General features: G+C 50.6%; 1 protein-coding gene across 1 annotated transcript in view; it reads left to right on the top strand.

Annotated features, from left to right (window-relative positions):
* LOC133901535 (uncharacterized) overlaps positions 1-16,353 on the top strand; it is a 43,416-nt gene extending 27,063 nt beyond the window's left edge. The window contains exon 2 of the mRNA XM_062342881.1: positions 15,614-16,353. Within this exon, the coding sequence (XP_062198865.1) occupies positions 15,614-16,353 (740 nt within the window). The remainder of the gene's footprint in view (positions 1-15,613) is intronic.
* The last annotated feature ends 9,293 nt before the right edge of the window (positions 16,354-25,646 follow it).

Genomic DNA, 25,646 nt, shown 5'->3' with positions numbered 1-25,646 from the left:
CTCCAAAAAGGAAAGTTTACTTGAAGAAACCAATATTCCTAACATAGGGGTTAAATGAAATCTTTCACATAGAAGGAAGTCACTTGAAAGCAAGAATTGAAACAAAGATGATCAACAAGGATTACCACTTGTATTATTACCAATTTTAGAAGACAATGGTATATGGAGATATCACAAGTCGGTAATTACAACAAGGCATGGATCAACTTTCTTTCAAGAAACATGAAGGAAGGATTTTAGAAATTAAACACAAGCTTCAAACACATTCCTCACAAAGTCAACTATTACAAGAAAACACAAATAAAAACAATAGTTGATACAGTTCTGTTGAACTGATCCGGAGTATCCGGTGAACACCGGAGACTCCGGGTGGCACTCAGTCGCCACACAGAAAAGACTCGGAATCTTTGCCGGACTCTCCGAGTTCTCCAGATACCGGAGTATCCGGTGAACACCGGAGACTCCGGTCCTTTTTATCAAAAGAATAAATATTAACCGAGACTCTCTGGCGGAGTCTCTCTCGGAGACTCCGGTAAAAATATTTTCTCCTACCGGAGTATCCGGGGAACGCCGGAGACTCCGGTCTTTTTCAACAAAAATAAATGCTTAACCGAGACTCTCTGCCGGAGTCTACCTCGGAGACTCCGGACTAAAAACACCAACTACCGGAGTATCCGGTGAACACCGGAGACTCCGGACAATGAAAACAATTGTTGATTCGATCCGAATGAGAAATGATTCAAATTAAAATCTTGAGATTGAAAAGATCACTAGATAAATACCACGAATCTCAAGTTTCAATTTAAACCAAAAGCGGATCAATTAATGGATTCTTGCAAAAATGAGCTTTATGTGAGCTTGACATACCATATAGATGCTAGATAAACAATAATATCAATTCTAAATGGTATTGCTCAGATGTTCACAAATTATGGGTATTTAAGATGCATAAAGCATAATACTCCCCCATAATGTGATAATCCATTAATATCAACAAAAGATAGCCAAATAGAATTCAATAAGACGAATAAGATCAAATAAGGCTCCAAAACCACTATCAACACATGAAAGTGGAATGCATCCTACACATACTAGTTACATGACTTACATATACTAGTTGGCAAGAAAAGCTAGATGCACTAGAAACAAATTCATAGCACACTAGCAAGCAATCAAGACATGTATAAATATGAAACAAGTAAGCATGGCAAGATTGCACTAAAGTCTACACATGCTAGCATAAGCATAAGCTCTAAACAAGCATAGATACATAACCTACACATGCAAAGAGCTAGAAACATCCATAAAAAGTGTAGAACAATAAATCTAACACAATGAACAAGAATATGAATTTAAGACATTGTGATAGAGAATTACCTTCATAGAGTGACATTGGGTAATAACAAATATAATTCCATAAAACTTGACTCTTTAATTAATTAGATAAATCTTCAAATAATTAGCCAAGTCTCCAATACCCTCTATTTTACCAAGAGACTAAACACAAATTTTACTTGAAGAAATATTAGTCTCAAAGCACAAAACATAGGATGAGCTCCCCATATATATGTGCATCCAAGTACTTGAATTACTTGTAATATGAACTTAGTTCATTCAAGAAACTAGAGGAGTTTACCCTATATTTTGAGTTAAGGCACAAACGGAATTTACAATGGAAATACTTGTGCTAAGAATGAACTTACAACCATGAGATCATGTAAATTAAGTTCATCTTCCATAGCCATCACAAAGTATCCATTACCTACAATATTAACAAGATCTTGCTCTACTAAAGAGCCGTTAAAAGCATCATATTACACAAAGTATAAATTTTTGCTCAAAATTTACCTAGCCACATTCAAGTGCTAACGACCATGAAAAATTGTGAACATTTGCACCTATGCTAAGATTAGTGGCTAGATGGCTCAAGTTAGATACTTGTTACCGAGATGTCATTGAAGATAGAAATAAAGCAATAATTCACACTCTTGGCACTTCTTTCCAAATATCATGAGAAAGCCCAATTTGAAAGAGTCTTGAGATGAGATATTCAATATAGTTCTTCTCAAGTAAGCCAAGTCTTCAATACATCTCCAAGTACCTATTTAGCAAATTAAGCACTTTGTGGTACCCAAACCATGTTGGGTCCTTTAAGGTTAGTCACGAGAGACTTAGGCATCCAAATGGCCTTTGTGCTAGCAAATGATGAACTAATCACCTTAGTAGCACAAGTTCCATTTTTAACCTTCCTAAGCGATAAATTATTATCAATTGAAGAGTTAGGCTTAGGAATGTTACCAATAGGATAATTTTTACCAATATGTCCCTTAGCCCGGCAAGTGTAGCAAATGCGGTGCTTGTCCTTGCAAGATGCCTTCTCATCTTGCTTCTTGCTTGCTTGCTTGCCGGTGAGCCTCTTCCTTGATGACATAAGACCTTCATTCTTCATGTAGAGGCATGATGCAATTTCATGTCCCTTCTCATTGCATCCATAACACTTCCTCTTGCTTCTTCTTGTTTTCTTCTTTGGAAGTGTGGTCTTGTCATCAACCTTGTTGGAACACATAGAGGCATAGTATCCCATGCTTGAGCACTTGAAGCACTTGATATGAGCTATCTTCTTATTGGATTTTGCTTCAAGTCCATGATCTTTGTGCTTCTCACTTTTCCCTTTGCTATCAATATTACAAGCAACACTAGGGAAAATATTAGCTTTAGAGCAACAAAGATTACTAGGCAATTCATCATTGGATATAGAATTGACATTAAATGAATTGCTAGAATTAGCACATGTTAAATCTACATTAGACAAAGAATGTGTGCTAATGTCCACATGAGGTTTATAGGATTTTACCGTTGTGATGATTAACTCATGAGCTATTTCTAGCATGGCATGTGAGTCCACAAGATTTTCATGAGAGCACACAAGCTCATCATGATTTTCTTGCAAGGCCGCATGCTTGCTAGTAAGCTTTTCAACTTGAGCCCTTAACTCAATATTTTCTTTCTTCAAAGATGCTACATAAGAATTAGAGTTAGTAGCACAAGCATCATCAACGGGAGAAATAGTGGATTTGTCCATAGATAAAGAATTGCAATTAGGACATGATTTTTCTAAATCCACTAGAGGCATAGCATCTAATTTATCAATCAAAGAAATATGCTTAACTTTAAGATCCCCATAAAGATTAGATAAAGAACTATGAGATTCTTCAAGTTCTTCATATTTCATATTTAAAGCGTTAAATTCCTCAATTTTCTCAATGAGAAATTCCTCTTGCCTCTCTAGGCTTTCCTCATGATCTTGTATTATACGCAAGAGCTTGATCATTTTAGACATATTCTTTTTGCTCAAAAGATCAAACCCGAGCTCATCACTATCACTAGCACTAGCACTAGCTTTAGCATTATTAATCTCACTTACCGATTTCTTTTTACCTTTTGCCATAAGGCACAATGAAGAATCGATGTGAGGGGATGAGCACCTTGGAGAAGTGGATGCTTCACTTCCAAGTTGAGGACAATCCATGCTATAATGTCCGTGTCGGTGACAAATATAGCAAGCTTGACTTGTCTTTGATCTTCTCCTAGATGAAGCTTTCTTGTTGATTTTTGTTGTGGCTTCTCCACCTAGGCTTTGTCTTTTATAGACTTCTATTTCCTTCAAAATGTTAGTCTCACAAGTACTAATGGAAATAGATGCATCGTTATGAGAACAAGGAACCATATCATCATGATGAATAGATATTTTAGCACTAGATGATATACAAGGCTTAACAACATTACTAGATATGAAAAATTCATTACAAGTGTTGTTAAAGTCTAAAGGAGGGATTGAACACTCACTTACAACACTCACCATTTCATTACCTTGCTTGTTGTTAAATGTTGGTGAAGTGGATGACGGAGTGACATCCTCTTGGACAAACGAGAAAGTCATTTGGTGCTCTTCATGGTGTGATGATGAAGTAGAGCATTCCACAAATGACGTCTTTGAAAGAAGTTCTTCTTCATCACATTTGGGCTTGTCATATCTTTCTTTAAGAGTAGTCCAAATGAGATGAGCGTCTTCAAGCGGTAAGATTGATTCAATAACATCTATGCTCAAATCATCAAATAAGACATTAGTAGCTTGAGCATTGAGATGTATGCATTTCTCTTCCTCTTCGGGTGATATGAGTTTATCATTAGGAGGAGAAATGCTCACATCTACAACTCGCTCTATTTGAGGACCCATGGCCCTAAAAATATTAAGCATGCGAGTACTCCAATCACAATAATTAGAACCATCTAAAAGGAGTGGCTCTAAGTGCACTAATCCACTAGTCGACATCTTTACTCTCTAGGCGGTAAAGCCCGAAAAGAGAGACTTGGCTCTGATACCAATTGAAAGGACAATGATGTCGCCTAGAGGGGGGGTGAATAGGCGTTTTTACAAAAATTCAACCCTTTCTACCGTTGGCCTAAACTTGCAGCGGAATATAAACTAACGAGTTTTTCACAAGAGAAAAACCTAAATATGCTAGGCTCAACTAGTGCACAATCACCCTAAATAAGTGTGGAAATTACAATCCTAAGGTGACAAAAATTACTCAATTCTAGCAAGAGATATGCAATAAAACATAAATTGAAAAAGGCTGAAAATACTGTTCATATGCCTGGAATTACTGTTCACCCCGGAGTCTCCGGTGTAGTCCGGATACTCCGGTGTGTACAGGTCCGGAAACTCCGGTAAAGTCCGGATTCTCCGGTTTCTGTACAGAACAGAGCCCGAAACTGAATAAAATTAATGAGTGGAGAGTTCTAGCTCAAACCAAGTGATGTCGTGTGTTCCCGGAGATGATCCCAAGTAGATTCACGAAGAACCTACACTCAAATACACACAAACAAGTAGATCGAGCAATATGCACAAAGATTTGAGCAAGAACATAAAAGTAAGGAAACAATAGAGGAGACACAAAGATTTGTTTCCCGAAGTTCGGATTCACCACCGTGAATCCTACGTCTCCGTTGAGGAAGCTCCAACGAGCCGGGTCTCTTTCAACCGCTTTCCTCGATCCACTAGCTTTATCTCTTCCCTTTCGGAGGCGAGATCAACCTTCACAAACTTTCCCACGGCTCACCACACGCGCGGGAGCTCACCGGGCAACACCTAGCCGGCTAGGAGGCTTCACCTCCAAGAGTAACAAACACAATCAAACTTCTTGCCGAGAACTCAAGTGCTCAAGATCGGATTTTGTGTCACTTGCACTCAATCTTCCAATCTCTCAACCCAACTCACTTTTCTTCTCAAATCACACACTAGAATGGAGTGGGAGAGGTTCTTTTGGCTCTAAAAATGTGTTCTTTTCGTGCCCTTTGCAGCAGCCCCAAAGGATGGGGTGAGTGGGGTATAAATAGCCCACTCCAAACAACTAGCCGTTACTGTTTTTGACAGAACTGGCCGGAGTATCCGGTGAACACCGGAGTATCCGGCCCTAAATCCAAATACGGCGTCAGAACGGTCACAGAATGTGTCAGAACTAGCCGTTACGCTCTTTTCTGGACTTTTACCGGAGTATCCGGCCTACACCGGAGTCTCCGGTCGACACTTAACCCAGAAAACACCCCCGGAGACTTCCCGGAGTCTCCGGCCACTCCAGGTACCGGAGTATCCGGACTTCACCGGAGTATCCGGACTACACCGGAGTCTCCGGCCTTTCCAGGTACCGGAGAATCCGGCCTACACCGGAGTCTCCGGCCACAGCACAGCTGACCTCCGAAAAACGGCGATAACTTTTGATTCCGGAGTCCGATTTCGACGATTTTGGACTCTATGGAAAGCTTATTCAGAGGGCTACACATCCCAACTGAATTCATGACCTAAAACACATAGGATCAAATTAGGAACACTCCAAAACCCATTTTAGACACTTCCGCACTTTCCGCTCCGGACTCTTAACAACAAACTCTCACTTTGGGTTTGGTTGGGAACTCTTGAGCACTGAGACACGACAATTAGCTCACATTGCATCCCTCTTAATAGTGCGGCATACCTATACTCAAATTCAAAGATAAAACTCGTTTGAACCACTTTGAGCTTTTGAAAAACTTTCAAGTACCACTTCTTTTTCTTTCAAACCTTGAGGGTTGCCAACTTCCATATATTCTTCACTCCATCTCTTCTTGATTCTTCATATGATTAATGTGAATCATCCATAGCTTCCCATAGCCTCGCACGGTCCATCGGCGCAAAGCCTTCACTCGCTCTTCACCACCGCCTTGGTCCTTCGGCGCCAAGCCATTTGCTTGCCCTTCACCACGGATGGTCCATCGCAGCCGAGTCTTGCTTGCCCTTCACCGTCTTGCCATAGAAAACCACTTTGTATTCGACATCTTCTAGGAATTCACTTTTTCATATATGGAGTCCATTCTTGTTCTTCACTCTTGGCATATATGATTTCAATTCAACTTATGCCTTTTTATGGATCCTAACCCCAACTCACTCTCAAGCACAAAGTACATGGGTTAGTCCATAAAACTTAAATGACAACATTTATACCTTAAGTTACTTGATCTCCACAAGTAACTTATTAGCCTTCATGCATATTGTCAATCTTCATATAGAACCTAACCCCACTCATTCTTAAACACATAGCACACGGGTTAGTCCATAAAACTCTATTGACAAGTCATACCTTTAGTTACTTGATCTCCACAAGTAACTTAGCATTCAAGCTTGTTGCTAATCTTATTGAGCTTATTCTTCTTCTCATGAGCATCACTAAAAGCTCATTTACTTTTGATGCAATTCTTTGAACTCATGGCATTTCTCAACGAATCCATGCTTCATCATTTATGCATATCCTATGGAATAACCTAATAGCAATTCTCAATATGATTGTTAGTCCATAGGCATTGTCATCACTCAAGCTTCTTCTTCTTTTTATGAGCATCACCAAGAGCTCATTTATCTATATGCATATTTTCAATCTTCCCATTCACCTAGAGTTCATGCATGTCTCTTCTCCATGCATCACCTATTGAACAACCTACTAACAATCTCAACAACATTGTTAGTCCATATGTATTGTCATTAATTACCAAAACCACACATAGGGGCTAGATGCACTTTCAAGTAGAACTACTCCTGGAGCAAACTAGCACCTCTTACAAGCCCGCCCACTCACACCATCGATGTTCATGTCCAAATGATCACAGCTACAGAGGTATTCGGCTCGCCTTACCATTAGATCGGCATGTGGTGAGTAAGGTAAGTACTAAAGCCAACTACACCGATGATTGGTGCTTAAACGACGCAAGCGGTCTACAGTGTTCGGGTTCCTCTCTCAGACTTCGCCCAGGACTTCCCTCCGGAGCAGAAAACACCCCTAACACTACCCACATCTCATCTCATACTCACCACTCATCCAACCATCTCAACATCATTAAGCATTTGTATCCATAAGTGAGCCCTATTCTCGCGAACAACGGATGCACCGTCGTTCGACTTCTCCCGTTGACCTATGCATTGCTAAGCATATCGAAATACTCTTAGACATCAACCAAGCTACCAAAGTTACAAGGATATGAATATGCAATTTAACATAGGTTCTACCCCACCAACTCGACACTGACTTACTAATCATGCAAACATACATAAGGCATAGCTTATCAATTTTAGACTTTATTCAATTGAATAAAAGGGTGCAATATGCTTAGTTGCTTGCCTTGCTGCTCAAGTGGCTGCCTATAATTACCCAAGTAACACTCGTAGAAATCTAGAAGATTAGATTCGTCTTCAACCACAGTCATATCACACTCCGGCTCCTTGTTCACTAAAGAAAAGCGCATGCAATGATGAGCTTGAGTGAAATGCAATAAGGCATGCTACAATATGCATATGATGAATTTCCATAAAATATGCCATATAAATCATGAAAACATTTTTCCTAGTTAGAACAAGTCATAGGAAGACTAGCAAAATTGGTTTCACCCATTTTGAACTTGCGATGAATTAACGGTGAATTAATGAAGCTTTAACCTAATTAATAAATCTCAGAAATTTAATTAAATGTTTTATGGTTGGGGACATTTTTAATAGGCAGAGTAGGTTATTTTGAAACCAAAAAAATTGGTTTCATGACTTTTGGAGTTGTAGAAAATTTATTATGAATTTTACAAGTTTCAGCCAACACTAAACTGTGCTGAAAACGGTTCTGCTGAGTTGACCATGGTCAGACAGCCAACAGGGGCAGTCAAACCGCCGGGGGTCACGGTCAAGCCGCCAGAAATCACGGTTAGACCACCGGCGAACAGAGAGGTTTGGGTTCTAGCGGTTAGACCGGCCCGAGGGGCGGTCGGACTCCTGGAACGGCGGTCAGACAGCCAAGAAACGCTGTCAGACCGCTGTATGCGACCGGGGGAACTTGGTGAGCTCGTCAGCAACCATACCAGTGATTCCGGTAGCTTTTGGGGTGGGGATTTGGACCTAGAGCATCATCTTGACCTCCTCTACCGCATAGGACCACACACATAAGCCGAAATCGACCAAAACTTAGCTATTGCTACCAAAACATCAAGAACTCATGAACTTCAACCCTAACCCCAAATTTTTGGATTTCAACCAACCAATTCATGCATCCATGTCATGGGAGCCTAGGAGACTCACCCAAGATGCTTTGCCAAGGTTGGAGACCACCGGGTGAAGGAGGAAACAGAGGGAAATCGAAGAACTCCAGTGTTCCTTATGCTTCAACCAAGAACACCAAAAGATATCAAATCCGGCTCGAATCTTTCAGGAAAGTGCAAACGAATTGGAGGGATAGGAAGCTTATGAGCTAAGGATCGTGATGGTACCAAATACACACCTTGAATCTAAGTTCTTGTGGGCGGATTTGAGGGAGGAATGGAGAGAGCTTGAGAGGGAGAAAAGGGGCAGTAGCAGCTACTGCACGGGTGGGAGGCGTAGGGAGTGAGGGAGGGTCAGAGTGAGTGAGCTGCCCACTTGGAGAGAGGTGTGGGGTGGTTGGCCCACATATGGGCCCCATTTGCTAGAGAAAGGAGGTATTTCCAATGCGATTTCTATTCTTTTCTCTCTTGGATTAGTTTCTCTCATCCGAATGACTTTAAACGAATTGCTTTATAGTTACACAAAAAAATCACACAAAATTAAACATAATGCTTAAGAAGCATGATTATGCTTAATTATGTGATTTTGGATTTGGGAGGTGTCGGAGGGTTAGCTCCTGTCGCAGGGATCCTGAGGGACCCTTTTTTAGAGATTCGGCTGGGGGGATGATTCTGAATATGTTTGCTGGAGAAATAAATAGATATGAATGCAATGGCAGGTGGCGAGGAATGATCTAACGCAGAAAGAGTAAATGCGCTGGGGGATTTTTAGACAGGTTCGGGCCGCACTGCGCGTAACACCCTACTCCTGTGTGGATGCTATAAATGCTGAGAATGTCTCTCAGGAATGTGCTAGTTACAAGGATGTCTGTCTATCCTAGAGCCTGGGGCTCCTTGTTCTTCAGTTCCTATGCTCGTACGAAGGTGTTCTTCGATCTGTGTGTGTCTGTTGGCTTTGAGTGCGCTTGCCTGAGAGTTCGAGCGTTGCCCTTGAATTAACTCTCCTTCTCTGACTTCAGACCTCAAGACCTCCAGAGCTGTCTTTGTCCATGCTGCCGGTCGCTTTAAATACCCACCGGCGGTAGCGTGCCCCGAATGGGAGGGTCTTAGTCTTTTTTACCTTGCGGAAGTGACCCCGCGGGATGGCGCCACGTGGCGGATTGCTGGCCTGGCCTCGGGATTCGGGGACCCCTGGTTCCTGATTCACCGATAGCAGCCCCCAGGCCCATTGGCAAGCGATGGCCCAGAGACTGCGGATGGGCCCTTCGTCATCATCGAGGCTGAACCCAGCACTGACGCCACACGACGCGCTCTTAGGCGTTGGCATTTCCGGCCCGGGCTTCTAGTACGGCCCAACGGGGAGCCGAGCGGACGCGCGTCCAGTCGACTCCTGAGGCACATGATAACGAGGCGGGCGGCGAGCGTGGCAACCGCGCAGATCGAGGAAAGTGCACCTGGCAACCGCTAACAACCGCGTGGCCCGAGGGAGATTCGCCTGGCGGTTGCGCTGGTTGAGGAAATCAACTCACCGAGCGCGCCGCAGCAGGCGATGTCTGAATTTCCCTAGAGTATAAAAGGAGGAGGGGAGCGAACCGCCCCCCCTCTTTACGCCATCTTTGCGATCAAGCCTTCTTCTTCCTTGCGCTCCTGAGCCCTCACGCTCCCTCTGGCGATCAGAGCACCACTTTTCCCCCGTCATTCCAACTCATCCCCCAACCTGACAAGATGCCGAGAGCGGGAGGAAGCCATCGCGACAAGACACCCGACAGCGTTCTGCCGGAGTCCCGACTCGTGAACGAGGAGGCGGTGGATAAAGTGCGGAAGTTGATGGTGCCCGAAGGCCAGCAGGAGGCCTCGGTAGTGAGGCCGGCGAGCTTCCCGCCGGTGACGGACCGGCCGGAGCGCATTGTTCTCTTCACCTCCTTCGTGCCGGCCAGGCTGGTGCCGCCGTTCTCGACCTTCTTCCTCCAGATCCTCGACACGTTCGGGATCCAGCTGGCGTACCTCAGCCCGAACTCCATCGTCGCTTTGGCGGTCTTCGCCCACCTCTATGAGATGTTCGTGGGGGTGCCGCCGTCGGTGTCGCTCTTCCGTCACTTCTTCGTGCTGCGGCCCAAGGAGTTTATTATTCATTCTGATCATGAAGCTTTGAAACATATTAGAAGCCAAGCCAAACTGAACAAACGTCATGCTAAATGGGTTGAATTTATAGAGTCTTTTCCTTATATCATTAAACACAAGAAAGGTAAAGACAATGTCATTGCAGATGCGTTATCTAGACGTTATACCATGTTGTCCCAACTCGATCATAAGATTTTTGGTTTAGAAACAATTAAAGGATTATATACTACTGATTTGGACTTTAAAGATACTTTTGAACATTGTAAAGAAGGAAGAACTTGGAATAAATATGTGCTGAATGATGGATTACTATACCGTGCTAACAGGCTATGCATCCCAGCTAGCTCTATTCGCCTATTGTTCTTGCAGGAAGCGCATGGAGGTGGTTTGATAGGACATTTTGGAGTGAAGAAGACCGAGGATGTACTGGCTACTCACTTCTTTTGGCCTAAGATGAGGTGCGACGTCGAGCGCTACGTGGCACGCTGCACTACTTGCAATAAAGCTAAGTCTCGCTTGAACCCACATGGACTTTATATGCCTCTTCCTGTTCCTAGTGTGCCTTGGGAGGATATTTTTATGGATTTTGTTTTAGGATTGCCTAGGGTCAAGAGGGGGAGGGATAGTATATTTGTCGTTGTGGATCGTTTTTCAAAAATGGCACATTTTATACCTTGTCACAAGAGTGATGATGCTACAAACATAGCTGATTTGTTTTTCAGGGAAATCATTCGCTTGCATGGAGTGCCTAACACCATTGTTTCTGATCGTGATGCAAAATTTTTGAGCCACTTTTGGAGGACACTTTGGAATAAACTTGGGACAAAGTTGCTATTTTCGACGATATGTCACCCTCAAACCGACAGACAAACGAAGGTTATGAACCGCACATTATCCACCATGTTGCGGGCTATTTTGAAGAAAAATTTGAGGATGTGGGAAGAGTGTCTACCTCATATTGAGTTCGCTTACAACAGATCAGTTCACTCCACCACCAAGATTTAAAGCCTTACTTGGGAGAAGAAGATGATATTGCGTCGAGGACGACTCCAATTCAAGAGGGGGAGGATGATGAGGACATCACTCTTTCGGATACACACACACACACCGAGTATTCCTCCAACAATAGGTCCATTGACACGAGCTCGTGCACGTCAACTAAATCATGAGGTGAGCTCGTTCCTTAGTGTTCCTTTATATTTTGATGAGGATGGGATGCTACTGAATAATTATGATGTATTGTTACTTAGGAACACGGGAGAAGAACAGCAAGGGCGCCCAAGCCAAGGTGGAGGTCCAATCAAGTTCGAGTCCGTTTCGGAGTCCAGGACCAGCCTGCACTAAAATTGTCACCCAGGACGCATACGGACTCCGTTTTCAACGTTCTACACATGGTTGGAAAGCTAAGGAGATAAGCTTTCCAACGGAACTGGTCCCATATCCAAATTCTTTGTGAGTCAACGGGAATCGCTGAAACAATTAGACATCCAGAATCTGTCAGGGTGCTGCGCCACCATCTTTTGGGCCGTTGGGCCGTGTAACGTGTTGGAGTCCATTAGGGACACGTCCAGGGGTCCTTGGCCGACCCTAGCCTTTTATATACAGTAGCCGCCACCCTAATTAGGGTTGGGTTTTGCTTAGATATTGATCTACACACAGTTGTGAGATTTTCGCTCTTGTTCCGGACCGACTAGGCCGCCGCATGTAACACCCAAAAATTCAAATTTTTGCAATAATTTAAAACTTTCTTAGAATTAACTCAGGTGTTGCAACTTAGCTCAATAGGAAATTAATTTCTAAAATTAACATGGCCTAGGATAATTGTTTGATTGCATTCATGCCGTTGTAGATGCAATAAGGTTTTATTGGGTTGAAAAAGTTTGCAAAATTTCGCTAGGTTTCGCCGCTTTAAAACCCCATTGGAAAATTTGTTGAAATTCAATTGGAAAAAGTTTTGGAAAATCAGAAAGCGCTCTCGGGCTGAATCCTCCTTCTCCCTCGGCCCAAACCCCCCTCCCCCTTCTCCTTCCCTCCCGCGTGGGCCACCGACCTCCCCTTTCCCCGAGCCGGCCCACCGAAGTCCTGAGCCAGCGCCCGCTCTCGCTGCCGTGTGGGCCCGCTGAGCCCCGAGCCGAAGTCGGCTGCGCCGAGCCAAGCCGACGGCTCCTCTTCTCCTTCCTCTGGCCACGCTCGTGCTTCAATGGCCGCCGGCCAATTCTCTCTCTCGGCGCCCTCTCCTCTCCCTGTAACCGCCGAATTCAAACCCTTAAGCTCCACCAAGCGTTCCTCGGCTGTTTCCCTTTCGTTCTCCCTCTCTATTGCGCGGTGATTGCAAGAAACCGCCGGCCATTAAGGCCATGGCCGCCGCCCCTCCCCCTTCAAATTCCGGCCACCCCGCTCACGTTTTCCCCTATTTAAGCCGCCCTCTACCATCTCGGCGAGGTCCCGCACGCCGCCCACCCGCTCGCGCCTCATTTTTCCGCTCGGAACGCCGTCGCCGCCCCCTTCTCTTCTTCGGCTCCGGTGAGGTGCGCCACCGTCGTCGCCCATCGCGTGCGCGCCCTCTCTGGCTGAGCTAACCGCTCCTTTGGACCTGCAGGACCATCCCGAGCCGATTCTTCGGGTCGCCGTCGTTGTTCGGGCGCCGGAACTCCCCTTCTACCGCAGCACCGACCGCCACCATCGTCCTTGTCGTCGGCCGGTCACCCCGACAGCTCTCCGGTCTTCCTTTTGCTCGGGGTAAGTTCGCCGGCTCACCCTCATCGTTTTCCGCCGCTCACCGGAGCATACCGGCCACCGGAGCCTGATTCTCGGCCAAGTCCGGCGGCTCCCGCCGTGCCCGCCGCCGTGCTGGGCTGTCAGCCCCTCTGGTCCATCACGGTCTGGTGGACCAAGGGCCTTCCCTCCGGTCCACGGCCCGTGGACCCGGTTCACATGTTTTCCAGTAGCAATTCTTTTTAATTATGACATCAGCAGGTGCAATAAATAGGATTTTCAGTATAAAAATAATTCGGTAATTCTCTGAAATTCAAATAATTTGCAGAATAGCCCCTGGAACTTCAAAAGCTCATAACTTTTTGCTCGTAGCTCCGATTTAGGCGATCTTTGCGCTCATATTCTCGTAGCGATGTGTAGAATCTGTTTATAGGGTTTTTCTCTAGATTTAGGAATGTTTGGTGTACTGTTCTCATGTTAGATTGTGTGCTCGTGTAGACGATTCAGTCCAGGAGTTTGGCAATTTTCAAGAAGAAGATTTTGAAGGACCTGTGCAACACTTCGACGAAGGCAAGTGTCTTGACCATGTTGCAAACCCAGCTTTTACATCAAGTAGTCTTTCTCAAAATATGCATGATGCTTTACAAAAATGGGTAGAACAGCAAATACTAGTGTTGGATATAGATGCTTTATCCATACAAGATCATCATGTTTTTGCTTAGCCATGCTTTAGATGAACATGTAGCGTGTAAGATGATAAATCTTGAGTTATGAACTAAAAATTGATATAGGAAGAATATCATGGAAAATTAATGTTGTTAAGGGAGTTAACAACGGAGATAATTGGGGTTCTGGGCAAGAAAGGGGTACTTTTCCCAACATGGTTGGTTGTTTGGTTGTTGGGTAGTATACCCTTATGGGGTTATTGGAGGTCTTGCCCAGACCATTTTAAGGACCGGTTCGTGGAGCGAACACCCATGGCAAACAAGGCAACCACGAGACCAATATGGTACGGCTTGGCCTAGTAACTAGATGTTCTCCCAGGGTTGTATGAGCCAATCGGATGTGTAGATAAGGAAGGGTTACTTCCCGATTCTACCCGGCACAAGAGGGGGCCTCTGGGGTGGAGGGTTACTCCACTTATGTACGGCGGTGAAACCTCAGTGGGCAAGTGCATTCTGGGAGACTCTCTGGAAAAGCCTCGTAGTGATCTCTTGGCGCACACCCCGGAAGTGTGTAAGGTACCATCAGGTGCCGGCAACAGAGAAGATCACGACTCGTGGGTAAAGTGCACAAACTCTGCAGAGTGTCAAACTGAATATTCAGCCGTGCTCACGGTTATGAGCAGCCTGGACCCTCGCATGATTAGTCGGGGTGGGTGTTTTTCTTGGTCTGGGAATTGGGGTGAATTCCCAGAGGTTAAAGAAAACCTTTGGTACATCTTTTCTCGGTTAAAATAAAAATTTGTTTCCGTAGTTCAGGGCTAAAAACCAGCTTTTATGCAAATGAAACCCTAGATTAGGAAAACCTTGTCTCAAGCCACCATAGTAGATTCATTTGTTTTCCCCCACTTGTTGAGTATTGGAAATACTCACGCTTGCTGTTTCAGAAGGTGACGCATTTGAAGATTTTCCTGAGGATGACTTCCCCGAGGATGGCGCCGAGTTCTAGGCTTGTGGAACCTCTCGGTCGGCTGCCTGTTGGTTTGGGGCTGTGCCGTTCCCTTTTTCCGCTGTGGTGTTCTTTTCTTTAGACCCGTGGGTGGTCATTTTGTAATATTCTAGCGTTGTAATAAGAAACACTGTGTCTGTTACACTAATGAAGTCGCTATATGTATGAATAACTGATCCTGGCATACATATAGTTTACATCTGGTTTTGGTATTTAAACCGGGTGTGACACCGCAAGTGTTTGTGGAACCCCAACTTCGAGTGCTTGAATTCAATTCGCAATATTTCAGATGCATCTTCTACGTTCTTGCTTGTGTTCTCGGTACGCTTGCAGGGATTGAGCTTTCTTGGCGAGGTCAACCGCGCGACATGGTTGATAACCATCGGAGCTGTGGTGTAGTGATTGCAAGGGAGACGATCTGTTCGGGTCGAAGCCTTTGGATCATCAACGTCGAGTTCTCCACCCACCGACTTATCGCTACCTATCGGAAGATCAGGCCAACATTACTCATCAACGACCCAACTTGAGGCGAACCGCACCGCCCTTGTTGAGGAGAGGGAGCGGCTGGTGGAGATCAACCGCCTTTTGGAGGCCCGCGTCGCCGCGGCGTGCGCCATTCACGAGAATGAGCAGCGCACGATAGAGGCGGAGCGGGAGGCCCTGGAGGAAATACGCACGGAGGCCGTCGCCGAGCAAGAAGAAGCCACCCGTCTGGGCGAGACATCACGGCGGTGGGCCGCCGAGGTACTCACCAGGGAGAGGTTGGTGCGGGCTCGGGAGGACGCGATCCTGTCTCGTGAGAGGGCGGTGGAGGCCTCCCAGGCGAACTTAGCCCGCCAGAAGGACGAGGTTGAACAGAGCCGCGCCGAGCTCCTGCGTCGGGAGGAGGACATCGCGATTCTCGAGACCGACGTCGGTATCACGGCGACGGCTCTGGACGCCCGGGAGGAGCTACTGACTCGCCGGGAGGCGGAGGCTGCCGAGGTGTCAGCGGCCTTATCTGCTCGGGAAGAGTGGGCCGCCATGTGGGAGTTAGAGCTAACTGCTCGGGAGCAGTCCCTCTCTGCCCTCGCCGAGCAGGTGAAGCAGAAGCAGGCAGAAGCCTCGGCGCCTGCCGCCGTCCTGACCAGTACAGCCGAGGGACTGAGCTTGGAGGAGCGACTGCAGATCTTGAAGGATGAGCTCCTCCAGTGCCGAACGGACCAATGTGAAGCTGATGATCCGAGACATCTTTGAGCAGGCACGGAGGTCCGTGAGGGTGGCCGGGCTCGGGCGAGTCCACGTGGGCGAGAAGGGGATGGAGCGAGCTACCATCGACCACATCGCCCTCAGCTTTGAGGAGATTAGCCAGCGACTCAAGGTACTTCCCCAGGCCATGCAGGAGCTAGCTGCCCGGGAAGGGCGTGGCCTGACCTAAGCGGTGGTCGAGCACATCCTGGCCTGCTACCGAAGCCGGGACCCGAACTTCTCCCTGGAGCCAGCTCGAGAAGGGGTGGTCGAGGCCGAGGAGGAGGCCGCCCGGGAAGCTGTCCGGGGCATCACCGCCGAGGTGGCAGCTTGCTTCATGTGGGAGCCGCCGCCGCCGCCGGACCCGGGCAGCAGCGACGAGGAGTCCCCGCTACCTTCTGAGCCCGATGACTCAGACATAGATTAGGCTTTTGTAATTTTCTTTTTCTTTGACTTGATGTAAATATGGGTGTGATCCCTCAGAATAGCTGTCCTTTCTTATGAATATAATGGAAGCCTTTCTTTGGGGTCGCAACTCCAGTGTTCTTTCAAGTGCTTGATGAAGTCTCTGTTCTTTTCACTTGATGTCCCAAGGAGTACTCAGTCAGACCGATCCCGACCTTTCCCTCCCTGAGAACGAAGTCGCCCCAACCACTCAACGCCCGAGCAGTGAGGCCTTCTTTGCGCGTTCAGCCCCCGAGCCGTCGCGAGTCCGCAGCGGCTAAGTCAAGAGACAAAGGCACGAACTTCCTTGCTCGGAAGATAGGTCGATCCAGCACGGAGCACGCCACGACCAGTGAACACTATCCCATTTTGCGACCACTCAAACAGGTAGACTGGATACACGTGCGGGCGGAAATGTGACCAAGAGTCCCCACGGTTTGGTGGTGCCCGGGCTAGGACGGACTGGACCGAGCACCGACAGCCCGCCCCCAGGGTCTAGGCTCCCGACTGCTCTTTGCTCAAGCGGTGAGATTACCCGAGAACCCTAGAGGCTCGGTAGTGCCCGGGGCCTTTTAAGCGGACCGAACACCATGACCACCATGAAGGACTTCGGTCAGACATCGCCGTTCGTACGGTACACCTTTCTACTGTCCATCCTGTCGTTCCGGGAAAAACGGACACGTGGGCAGGGTTTTGTGCGCAAGGAGACCATCTCGCCAAACAGATTAGAATACGAGGGCCCCGAGGATAACTCGGGAACAATATATTAATGAATGTAAGTTCGTATGAATTTAACCACTCACCGGACAGCTGTTAGCTTTTCGGCCGACCGATCCAGGAGAGGCATGCGCTCCGAGTTCGGGGTGCCCGGGAACTTGGTTCCTTCGGTTGCAGTGCCCGAGCACTGTGGAGCGTGAAGGGGAGCCCGAGACCAGGTGATCCCGGCCACTCATGCCTGAGCAGTAGGACCAACCGAGGACCCCTAGGACTGAGCAACGACCTGGGCACTAAGGCCCTCGAGGTCGAGCTGCTTTTGCTTTTGATTGTTGACCTGTGATTTGAGAAAATAGAAAAATTCCTTACTCGGTGCGCTCTGTTAGTGCGGTACTCATTATAGACTGCTCTCATTTTCGACTCGAGACCTCTCGAATGCCCGGACTGGTGGACTATACAGGCATAGGCATAACCCAAAGGTCCTATGGTTTGATGGCGCCCGGGTATGACAGACCAGACCGAGCACCGATAGCCCGCCCCTGGGGCTTAGGCTCCGGACTACTCTTTGCTCGAGCGATAGGATTACCCGAGAACCCCAGGGACTCGGTGATGCCCGGGGGACTGCCACGACACCGAACACCATAGCCTACCATGACAGACATAAGTTAGCGGCAACTGCCCACGCGCATACCGATCGGGATTCTTTTATCAACGGGGAAAAAGAGAGAGCAAGTTTTTTCTCGCACAATCGAGCATATCACTAGACAGATTAAACATATGGTTTCCAGAAAAAATAAAATTTAACATAAGAACTGGACATTGATAACATATATATTGTATTGACAATTGACAATTGACAATTTTTACAAGTCTGGGTGACTTACTCGGTTAGTGGTAGCCCCCGGTCAACTTGGGCGGGGGGGAAGCCCCCGGCCTGGTTGACCTGAGCACGCATACATGTCATCTACGGGAAGAATTTGCGCAGATGCTCGATGTTCCACACGTTGGGAAGCGGCTGCCCGTCCTCTGCAGCCAGCCGAAAGGAGCCTTCTCGCGGGACACCGATCACGATAAAGGGGCCTTCCAACATAGGGGACAGTTTATTCCTTCCTTCGCGCGATTGGATGCATTGGAGAACTAGATCCCCCACCTCGAGAGACCAGGACCGGATGTGACGCTGATGATAGCGCCGCGGGCTTTGCTGGTAGCGGGCTGCTCGAACGGCGGCACGCTGCCGACGCTCTTCCAAGTAGTCGACGTCATCGCGCCTTCGCTGTTCCTGTTCACCTTTAGAGTAGGCATGCACCCGAGGGGAGCCAAGAGTGAGCTCGGAGGGGAGGACCGCCTCAGTGCTGTACACAAGGAAGAAAGGAGTCTCCCCGGTAGCGCGACTTGGCGTGGTCTGATTGGCCCATAGCACGGTAGGCAGCTCATCGATCCACTCTTTCCCGTGCTTTGCGAGCACGTTGTAGGTCCGGGTTTTGAGCCCTTCAGTATCTCCGCATTGACACGCTCGACCTGCCCATTGCTCCAAGGATGAGCGACAGAGGCGAAGCAGAGCTTGATGCCGAGGTCCTCGCAGTAGTCCCCGAACAGGGCACTGGTGAACTGAGTGCCATTATCGGTGATGATCCGGTTCGGGACATCGAAGCGACTGGTGATACCGCGGATGAACTGGAGCACCATGTTTTTGGTCACCTTGACGACTGGAACCACCTCCGGCCACTTGGTAAACTTATTGATGGCGACATAGAGGTACTCATAGCCCTCGATTGCTCGGGGGAATGGACCTAGAATATCCAGCCCCCAGACCGTGAAGGGCCATGACAGGGGGATGGTTTGGAGAGCCTGAGCAGGCTGGTGAATTTGCTTTGCGTGGAACTGGCACGTCCTGCAGCGCCGAACCAGCTCGAAAGCATCCTGGAGAGCTATAGGCTAGTAAAAACCTTGCCAGAAGGCCTTCCCGACCAACGTGCGGAACGATGCATGGCCACCGCACTCGCCCTCGTGGACCTCAGCGAGAAGCTCGCCGCCTTCTGCTCGGGTGATGCATTTCAGGAGGACGCCGCCTGCGCCGCGCCGGTAGAGATCCCCATCTACTATGGCATAACGTTTGGACTGCAGAGCAATTCTTTCAGCAGAGGCATCATCCCCGGGGAGGAACTTTTCTTTCAAGTACCCTCGGATCTCGTCCATCCACGAGGCATCTTGAGAACAGCTGGCAAGCGCAGCGCACTCACCGGGCGGCGGCACCCTGTCAGGGCTTCCCACTGAGAACGCCGCCGGGGTCCCCTGAACTGGGCTCAAGGTTTCCCCTTCGTCCTGTTTGGCAGGCAGGACGGAAGGCCGTGCGAGTCTTTCTTCAAAGACTCCGGCAGGGACGCGCGCACGGGAGGAGGCCAGGCGAGAGATGTATCGCAACTCCAGGCCGTCGAAGTGCCTCTCCAGCTTCCTGACTTCCTCCACGTACGCCGCCATTTGAGGATCCGTGCACTGGTATTCTTTCGATACCTGGTTGACCACAAGTTGGGAGTCTCCCTTGATCAGGAGGCGACGAATCCCGAGGCCCACCGTAGCCCGGAGGCCTGCGATGAGGCCCTCATATTCCGCCATGTTGTTGGTTGCTCGGAACTGCAGTTGCACGATGTACCGGAGTTCTTCACCCGTTGGGGAGGTGAGAACCACTCCGACCCCCGCGCGCATCATGCCCGGGATATGCGGAAATCTCTTCTTGGTCTACCTTGGGGACGGGCGTCCAATCTGCCACGAAGTCAAAGAGCGCCTGGCTTTTGATCTCCTAGCGGCTGACAAAGTGTAGGTCGAACTCTGCCAGCTCCACCGCCCACTTGACGATGCGCCAGGTGCCTTCTCGGTTCCAGAGGATGGGCCCCAGTTGGTACGTGGTAACCACCGAGACCTTGTGCGCCTGGTAGTAGTGGTACAACTTCCGGGAAGTAACGAGCACGGCGTAGAGTAGCTTCTGGGCTTGGGGGTATCTTGTCTTGGCATTCCGGAGGACTTCACTGACGAAGTACACCGGTCGCTGTACGCGGCAGGCCCGGACTGCGGCTTCACCCAAGGGCTTGTTACAGCCCCCAAGCTCGGTGACATGGTCGGGGCTGGTCGGGTGCTTGGGCTCGACTCCTTGGTCGGGAGGAGCCGAGTGCTCGGGCTCGACTCCCTGGTCGGGAGGAGCCAAGTGCTCGGGCTCGACCCCCTGCTCGGGGGGAGCTGAGAGGACTGGGGAGAGCTCGGGGGCGGCCGGGAGCTGGGACCCAGCATCTTGCCCCGAGCACTCATCGCGCTCCACCACCAGTACCATGCTCACGACCTGAGGAGTGGCCAATACGTAGAGCAGTAGTGGCTCGCCCTCGGAGGGGGCCACCAGTACGGGCGGCGAGGTGAGATACTTCTTCAGATCGCGGAAAGCTTGCTCAGCCTCCGACGTCCAGTCGAAGTGACCGGTCTTCTTCAGAAGCTTGAAGAGGGGGAGTCCTCGCTCCCCAAGTTTGGAGTTGAAGGGCCCGAGGGCCGCCATGCAGCCGGCGAGACGCTGCACTTCCTTGAGCCGAGCTGGGGGTTGCATCTGCTCGATGGCCCGGATCTTCTCTGGGTTGGCCTCGATCCCTCGGCTGTAGACCAAGAAACCGAGGAGCTTGCCTGCAGGTACCCTGAAGACACATTTCTCAGGGTTGAGCTTCAAGCGGGTAGTGCGGAAACTGTTGAAAGTCTCGGCAAGATCTTCGAGCAGCGTGGCGCGGTCTCGGGACTTGACCACGAGATCATCGATGTAGGCCTCGACGTTGCGGCCAACCTGCGAGTCAAGGGTGATGCGGACAGCGCGCTGGAAAGAAGACCCAGTGTTGCGCAAACCAAAAGGCATCGATACAAAGCAATAACTCCCCACCGGAGTAGTAAAAGAAGTTTTTTCTTCATCCTCTATGGCCATGCGAATTTGGTGATAACCAAAGTTTGCATCTAAGAAACATAAAACATCACATCCCACGGTTGCATCTACAATATGATCTATGCGGGGTAAATGAAAAGGATCTTTTGGGCAAGCCTTGTTTAGATCGGTGTAGTTCACGCACATGCGGAGCTTGCTGTTGGCCTTCGGGACGATGACTGGATTCGCCAGCCACTCGGGGTGGAGGACTTCTCGGATGAATCCGGCGTCAAGGAGCTTACTGACTTGCTCCCGGATGAATTCCTGGCGCTCGGGCGCCTACCGCTGGACTTTCTGCTTCACCGGGCATGCGTCCAGGTGGTGCTCGATCACCTCCCTAGGGATCCCGGGCATATCGGACGGCTGCCATGCAAACACATCGACGTTAGCCCGGAGGAAGGTGATGAGCGTGCTTTCCTATTTGCCGCCCAGGTCACCGTCGATTCGGACGACCTGGGAGGCGTCTTCGCCCACCACGACCTCCTTCGTAGGAACGGAGGCGTCGGCAGTGAGTCGGGGTTCGGATGAAGAGGGTCCCGGGCCCCCTGGATGATCTTCGACCTCAGCCTGAGCTGAGACCAATGCCGAGTATAACTGCTCGGCGCAGGAGACGGCGCTGCTGGTCTCGACGGACACGGAGATGGGGCCCGCCGGGCCCGGCATCTTAACTGTGAGATACGCGTAGTGCATGGCCACCATGAACTGAGCGAGTGCCGAAAGCCCGAGGATGGCGTTGTAGGGGAGGGGGAGCTCCACGACGTCAAAGATGACATTCTCTATGCGGAAGTTGTCCCAGCTCCCGAATGTCATGGGCAGCTCGACCTGCCTGAGGGGCAAGGAGTGCCCGGGTGTCACCCCGTAAAAGGGGAGCGACGGCTTTAGGCGCCTGGAGGGCACCTGCAGCTTCTCGAAAGCCTCCCTGGAGAGGAGGTTAAGGCCTGTGCCCCCATCGATCAGCACTCTGCTGACCTTCACATTGCAGATGGTGGGGGACACTACTAGGGGTAGTCGGCCCACGCCTGCAGTACTGGCGGGGTGGTCGGCTAAGCTGAACGTGATCGGGGCATCCGACCACTTCAGGGGCCTTACGGCCTCTTCACTCGGGGTCACCGAGCACACCTCGCGCCGCATGGTCTTGACACTACGGCGGGAGGGGGGCGTGTACGCGCCTCCGTCGATGAAGGCGACGGTGTGATCGGGCTCCTGGAAGTCGAGCTCTTGGTTGTCGGGGGCGGCTCTGTCGTTGCCGCCCCTGCGGGGCTCCTCGCGGTCCCTCTGGAGCTGCTCGATGAGACCTTTGACCGTGCGGCACTCCGTGAGGTCATGCCACCTGGTCTGGTGGATCTGCCACCACTTCCCCGGCTCTGGCCCCGCGGGAGCGGGGTCCCTTGCCGGAGTGGGAGCCCTTGTGGGAGCCGGAGCCCTAGGAGGGGCTCGGGCCGGAGCCCTCACGGGCGTAGGCCGTCTGTCGGCGGCCGCCCGGCGTGCTTACCGGCGGTCGGGTTCCTGGGCCGGCCCACGGGCGGGCCCGTGGGCTGGCTCGATGGGGACAACCTCGCACCTCCTTCTCTTCCTCTTTTCCCGCCTGTCGAAGCGGGAAGGACATGGCTGACCGGCGGCGGGATGCTCGGGGCGCGGAACATGCCATGCCCGAGCTTTCGCCGCCTTGGCGCACTTGTCGGCCAGCGCGAAAAGCTCCGTGGTGGTTTCGACCTCGTGCGTGCCCAGCTTCTAGAGCATCCGCCCGTCGCGGACACCCTGCCGGAACGCGACAATGATAGCGTGGGGGGTTATCCGCGGGATGGTGTTGCGGACCTGGCTGAAGCGCTGTATAAAGCGCTGCAACGTCTCCCCCTCCTGCCGTTTGACGGCGTGAAGGTCGCACTCCACGCCGGGGCGCGTAAATGTGCCCTGAAAGTTAGCTACAAACTGGTGGCAAAGATCATCCCAGGAGCCGATGGATCCTGGGGGTAAGTTCATAAGCCAAGAGCGGGCAGAGCCCCTCAAGGCGACATGAAAATAGTTGGCCATCACCTTTTCACTGCCGCTGGCTGCTTGGACAGCAGTGGTGTATATCTGGAGGAACTCGACGAGGTCGATGGACCCGTCGTACTTCTCCGGCAGTTCTGGCTGGAACTTGATGGGCCATTTGACCCGGCGGAGCTCGCTGGTGAAGGCACGGCAGCCTGTGCCGTACCCTACGGCGCGGGCGGTGCCCTTAGGTGGTGAACGCCGGCGAGCCTGGGAGCCCCGGTGATCATGGGCCGGCAAGGAGGAGGCCTGGTCCTCGGCTTCAGCCTCATGCCGGGTCTCCCGCTGGTGCTCGAGGGTGACGCGCGCGTCTTCGACGCCCCTCCACTTGTTGAGGTGTAAGCAGAGGTCCTGAGCTCCGGTAGTGGCCAAGGGGGCGACGCTCTGCCTGGAGGCCCTCCTGGCCAGTGCGACCGCCACTCGATGATGGGCCGGTCTTAGCTGCGCCGTGGTGGGAGGTAGCGCGGGAACTTTCGGCCAGCACCTAGCGGTGAGCCGTGCCGACTAAGGCGGCCACCTCCTGGAGCCAGCGGCCTTCCGGGGTTGCCCCCGCAGCTTGGACTGGCGGGTGCCTGAGGAGAGCCTGCGCCGCGAGCAGCGCACTCCCAGGACTAGCCTCGCCGAACGCGAGCCTACGCCGCAGCGGCACCCGGCGCCGTCCAGACGTGGATCTGGCGGCAAGAGTTTCGGCCACCTGCTGGGGGTTGGATGGTGCACCGGCGACGACGGCGGCCCTGCTGGGCCCGGCGCCATGGTCCCCCTGAGAGGGGAACGCCGTGCGTGCAGATCGTGGCTGCTGCTGGGAAGCAGCAACGACTGGGGCCTCCTGAGCGAGGGCCTCCATTTCCTCACTGGAGCTGGAGCCAGAGCGCCGGAGACGATGGCCACCAGCCATTTTTTCTGCAGGAGAAAACAAACAAACAAATTCAGGGATGCAACCCCCTACCTAGCGCGCCAGCTGTCGGAGGGTTAGCTCCTATTGCAGGGATCCTGAGGGACCCCTTTTTAGAGATTCAGCTGGGGGGATGATTCTGAATATGTTTGCTGGAGAAATAAATGGATATGAATGCAATGGCAGGTGGCGAGGAATGATCTAACGCAGAAAAGAGTAAATGCGCTGGGGGATTTTTAGACAGGTTCGGGCTGCACTGCGCGTAACACCCTACTCCTGTGTGGATGCTATAAATGCCCTGAGAATGTCTCTCAGGAATGTGCTAGTTACAAGGATGTCTATCTATCCTAGAGCCTGGGGCTCCTTGTTCTTCGGTTCCTATGCTCGTACGAAGGTGTTCTTCGATCTGTGTGTGTCTGTTGGCTTTGAGTGCGCTTGCCTCAGAGTTCGAGCGTTGCCCTTGAATTAACTCTCCTTCTCCGACTTCAGACCTCAAGACCTCTAGAGCTGTCTTTGTCCGTGCTGCCGGTCGCTTTAAATACCCACCGGCGGTAGCGTGCCCCGAATGGGACGGCACGAGTTCCAAGGTGCCATAAATGGAAAGGGCGTCATCATGGCCTCTGCGCGAAGTGACGGGGGTTGAAAATGCGCCCCGCGCCCGGTCTTTAGTCGTCATGATGGCGCTGGCAACGGGTGTCGTGGAGAGGGCCCACCGAGCAGCCGCAGAGCGGCCCAGTGTGCCCGCCCCGTCTTGTTCGCCTGCCACGGTAGCATGGCAGACGGAACGCCTCGGGCCTTTCACTGGCTGACATCTCATTGCTGGACCCCTGTGGGGGCCACTGTTAGGGGACTTCCTGGGTCGTCAGGGAACCGAGTGCTCGGGGGTCACTGTTCACCTCCCCGAGCACTCTCTCCCGAGAACACCCTTTCTTGGTCCTCGGGGAACCGAGTGCTTGGGGGCCACTGTTCATAGCCCGAGCACTCTCTCCCGGACTTGACTGTACGGATCCTCGGGGAACCGAGTGCTCGGGGGCCGCTGCTCGCAGCCCCGAGCACTCTCTCCCGGAACTTCCTTCGTTGAGTCCTCGGGGTGCTCGGGGGTCACTATTCACCTCCCCGAGCACTTTCTCCTCGGTCACTTTAGTCTTCGCAGATCATCGGGGAACCCGGGTACTCGGGGACCACTGACTGTGGCCCCGAGCGCCCTCTCCCGGGACTTAGTCTTTTTTACCTCACGGAAGTGACCCCGAGGGATGGTGCCACGTGGCGGATTGC

Source organism: Phragmites australis, chromosome 20 (assembly GCF_958298935.1).
Source record: "Phragmites australis chromosome 20, lpPhrAust1.1, whole genome shotgun sequence".
Classification (NCBI taxonomy): domain Eukaryota; kingdom Viridiplantae; phylum Streptophyta; class Magnoliopsida; order Poales; family Poaceae; genus Phragmites; species Phragmites australis.
Note: the sequence above shows the minus strand (reverse complement) of the source record. Positions and strands in the feature narration are given on the sequence as shown.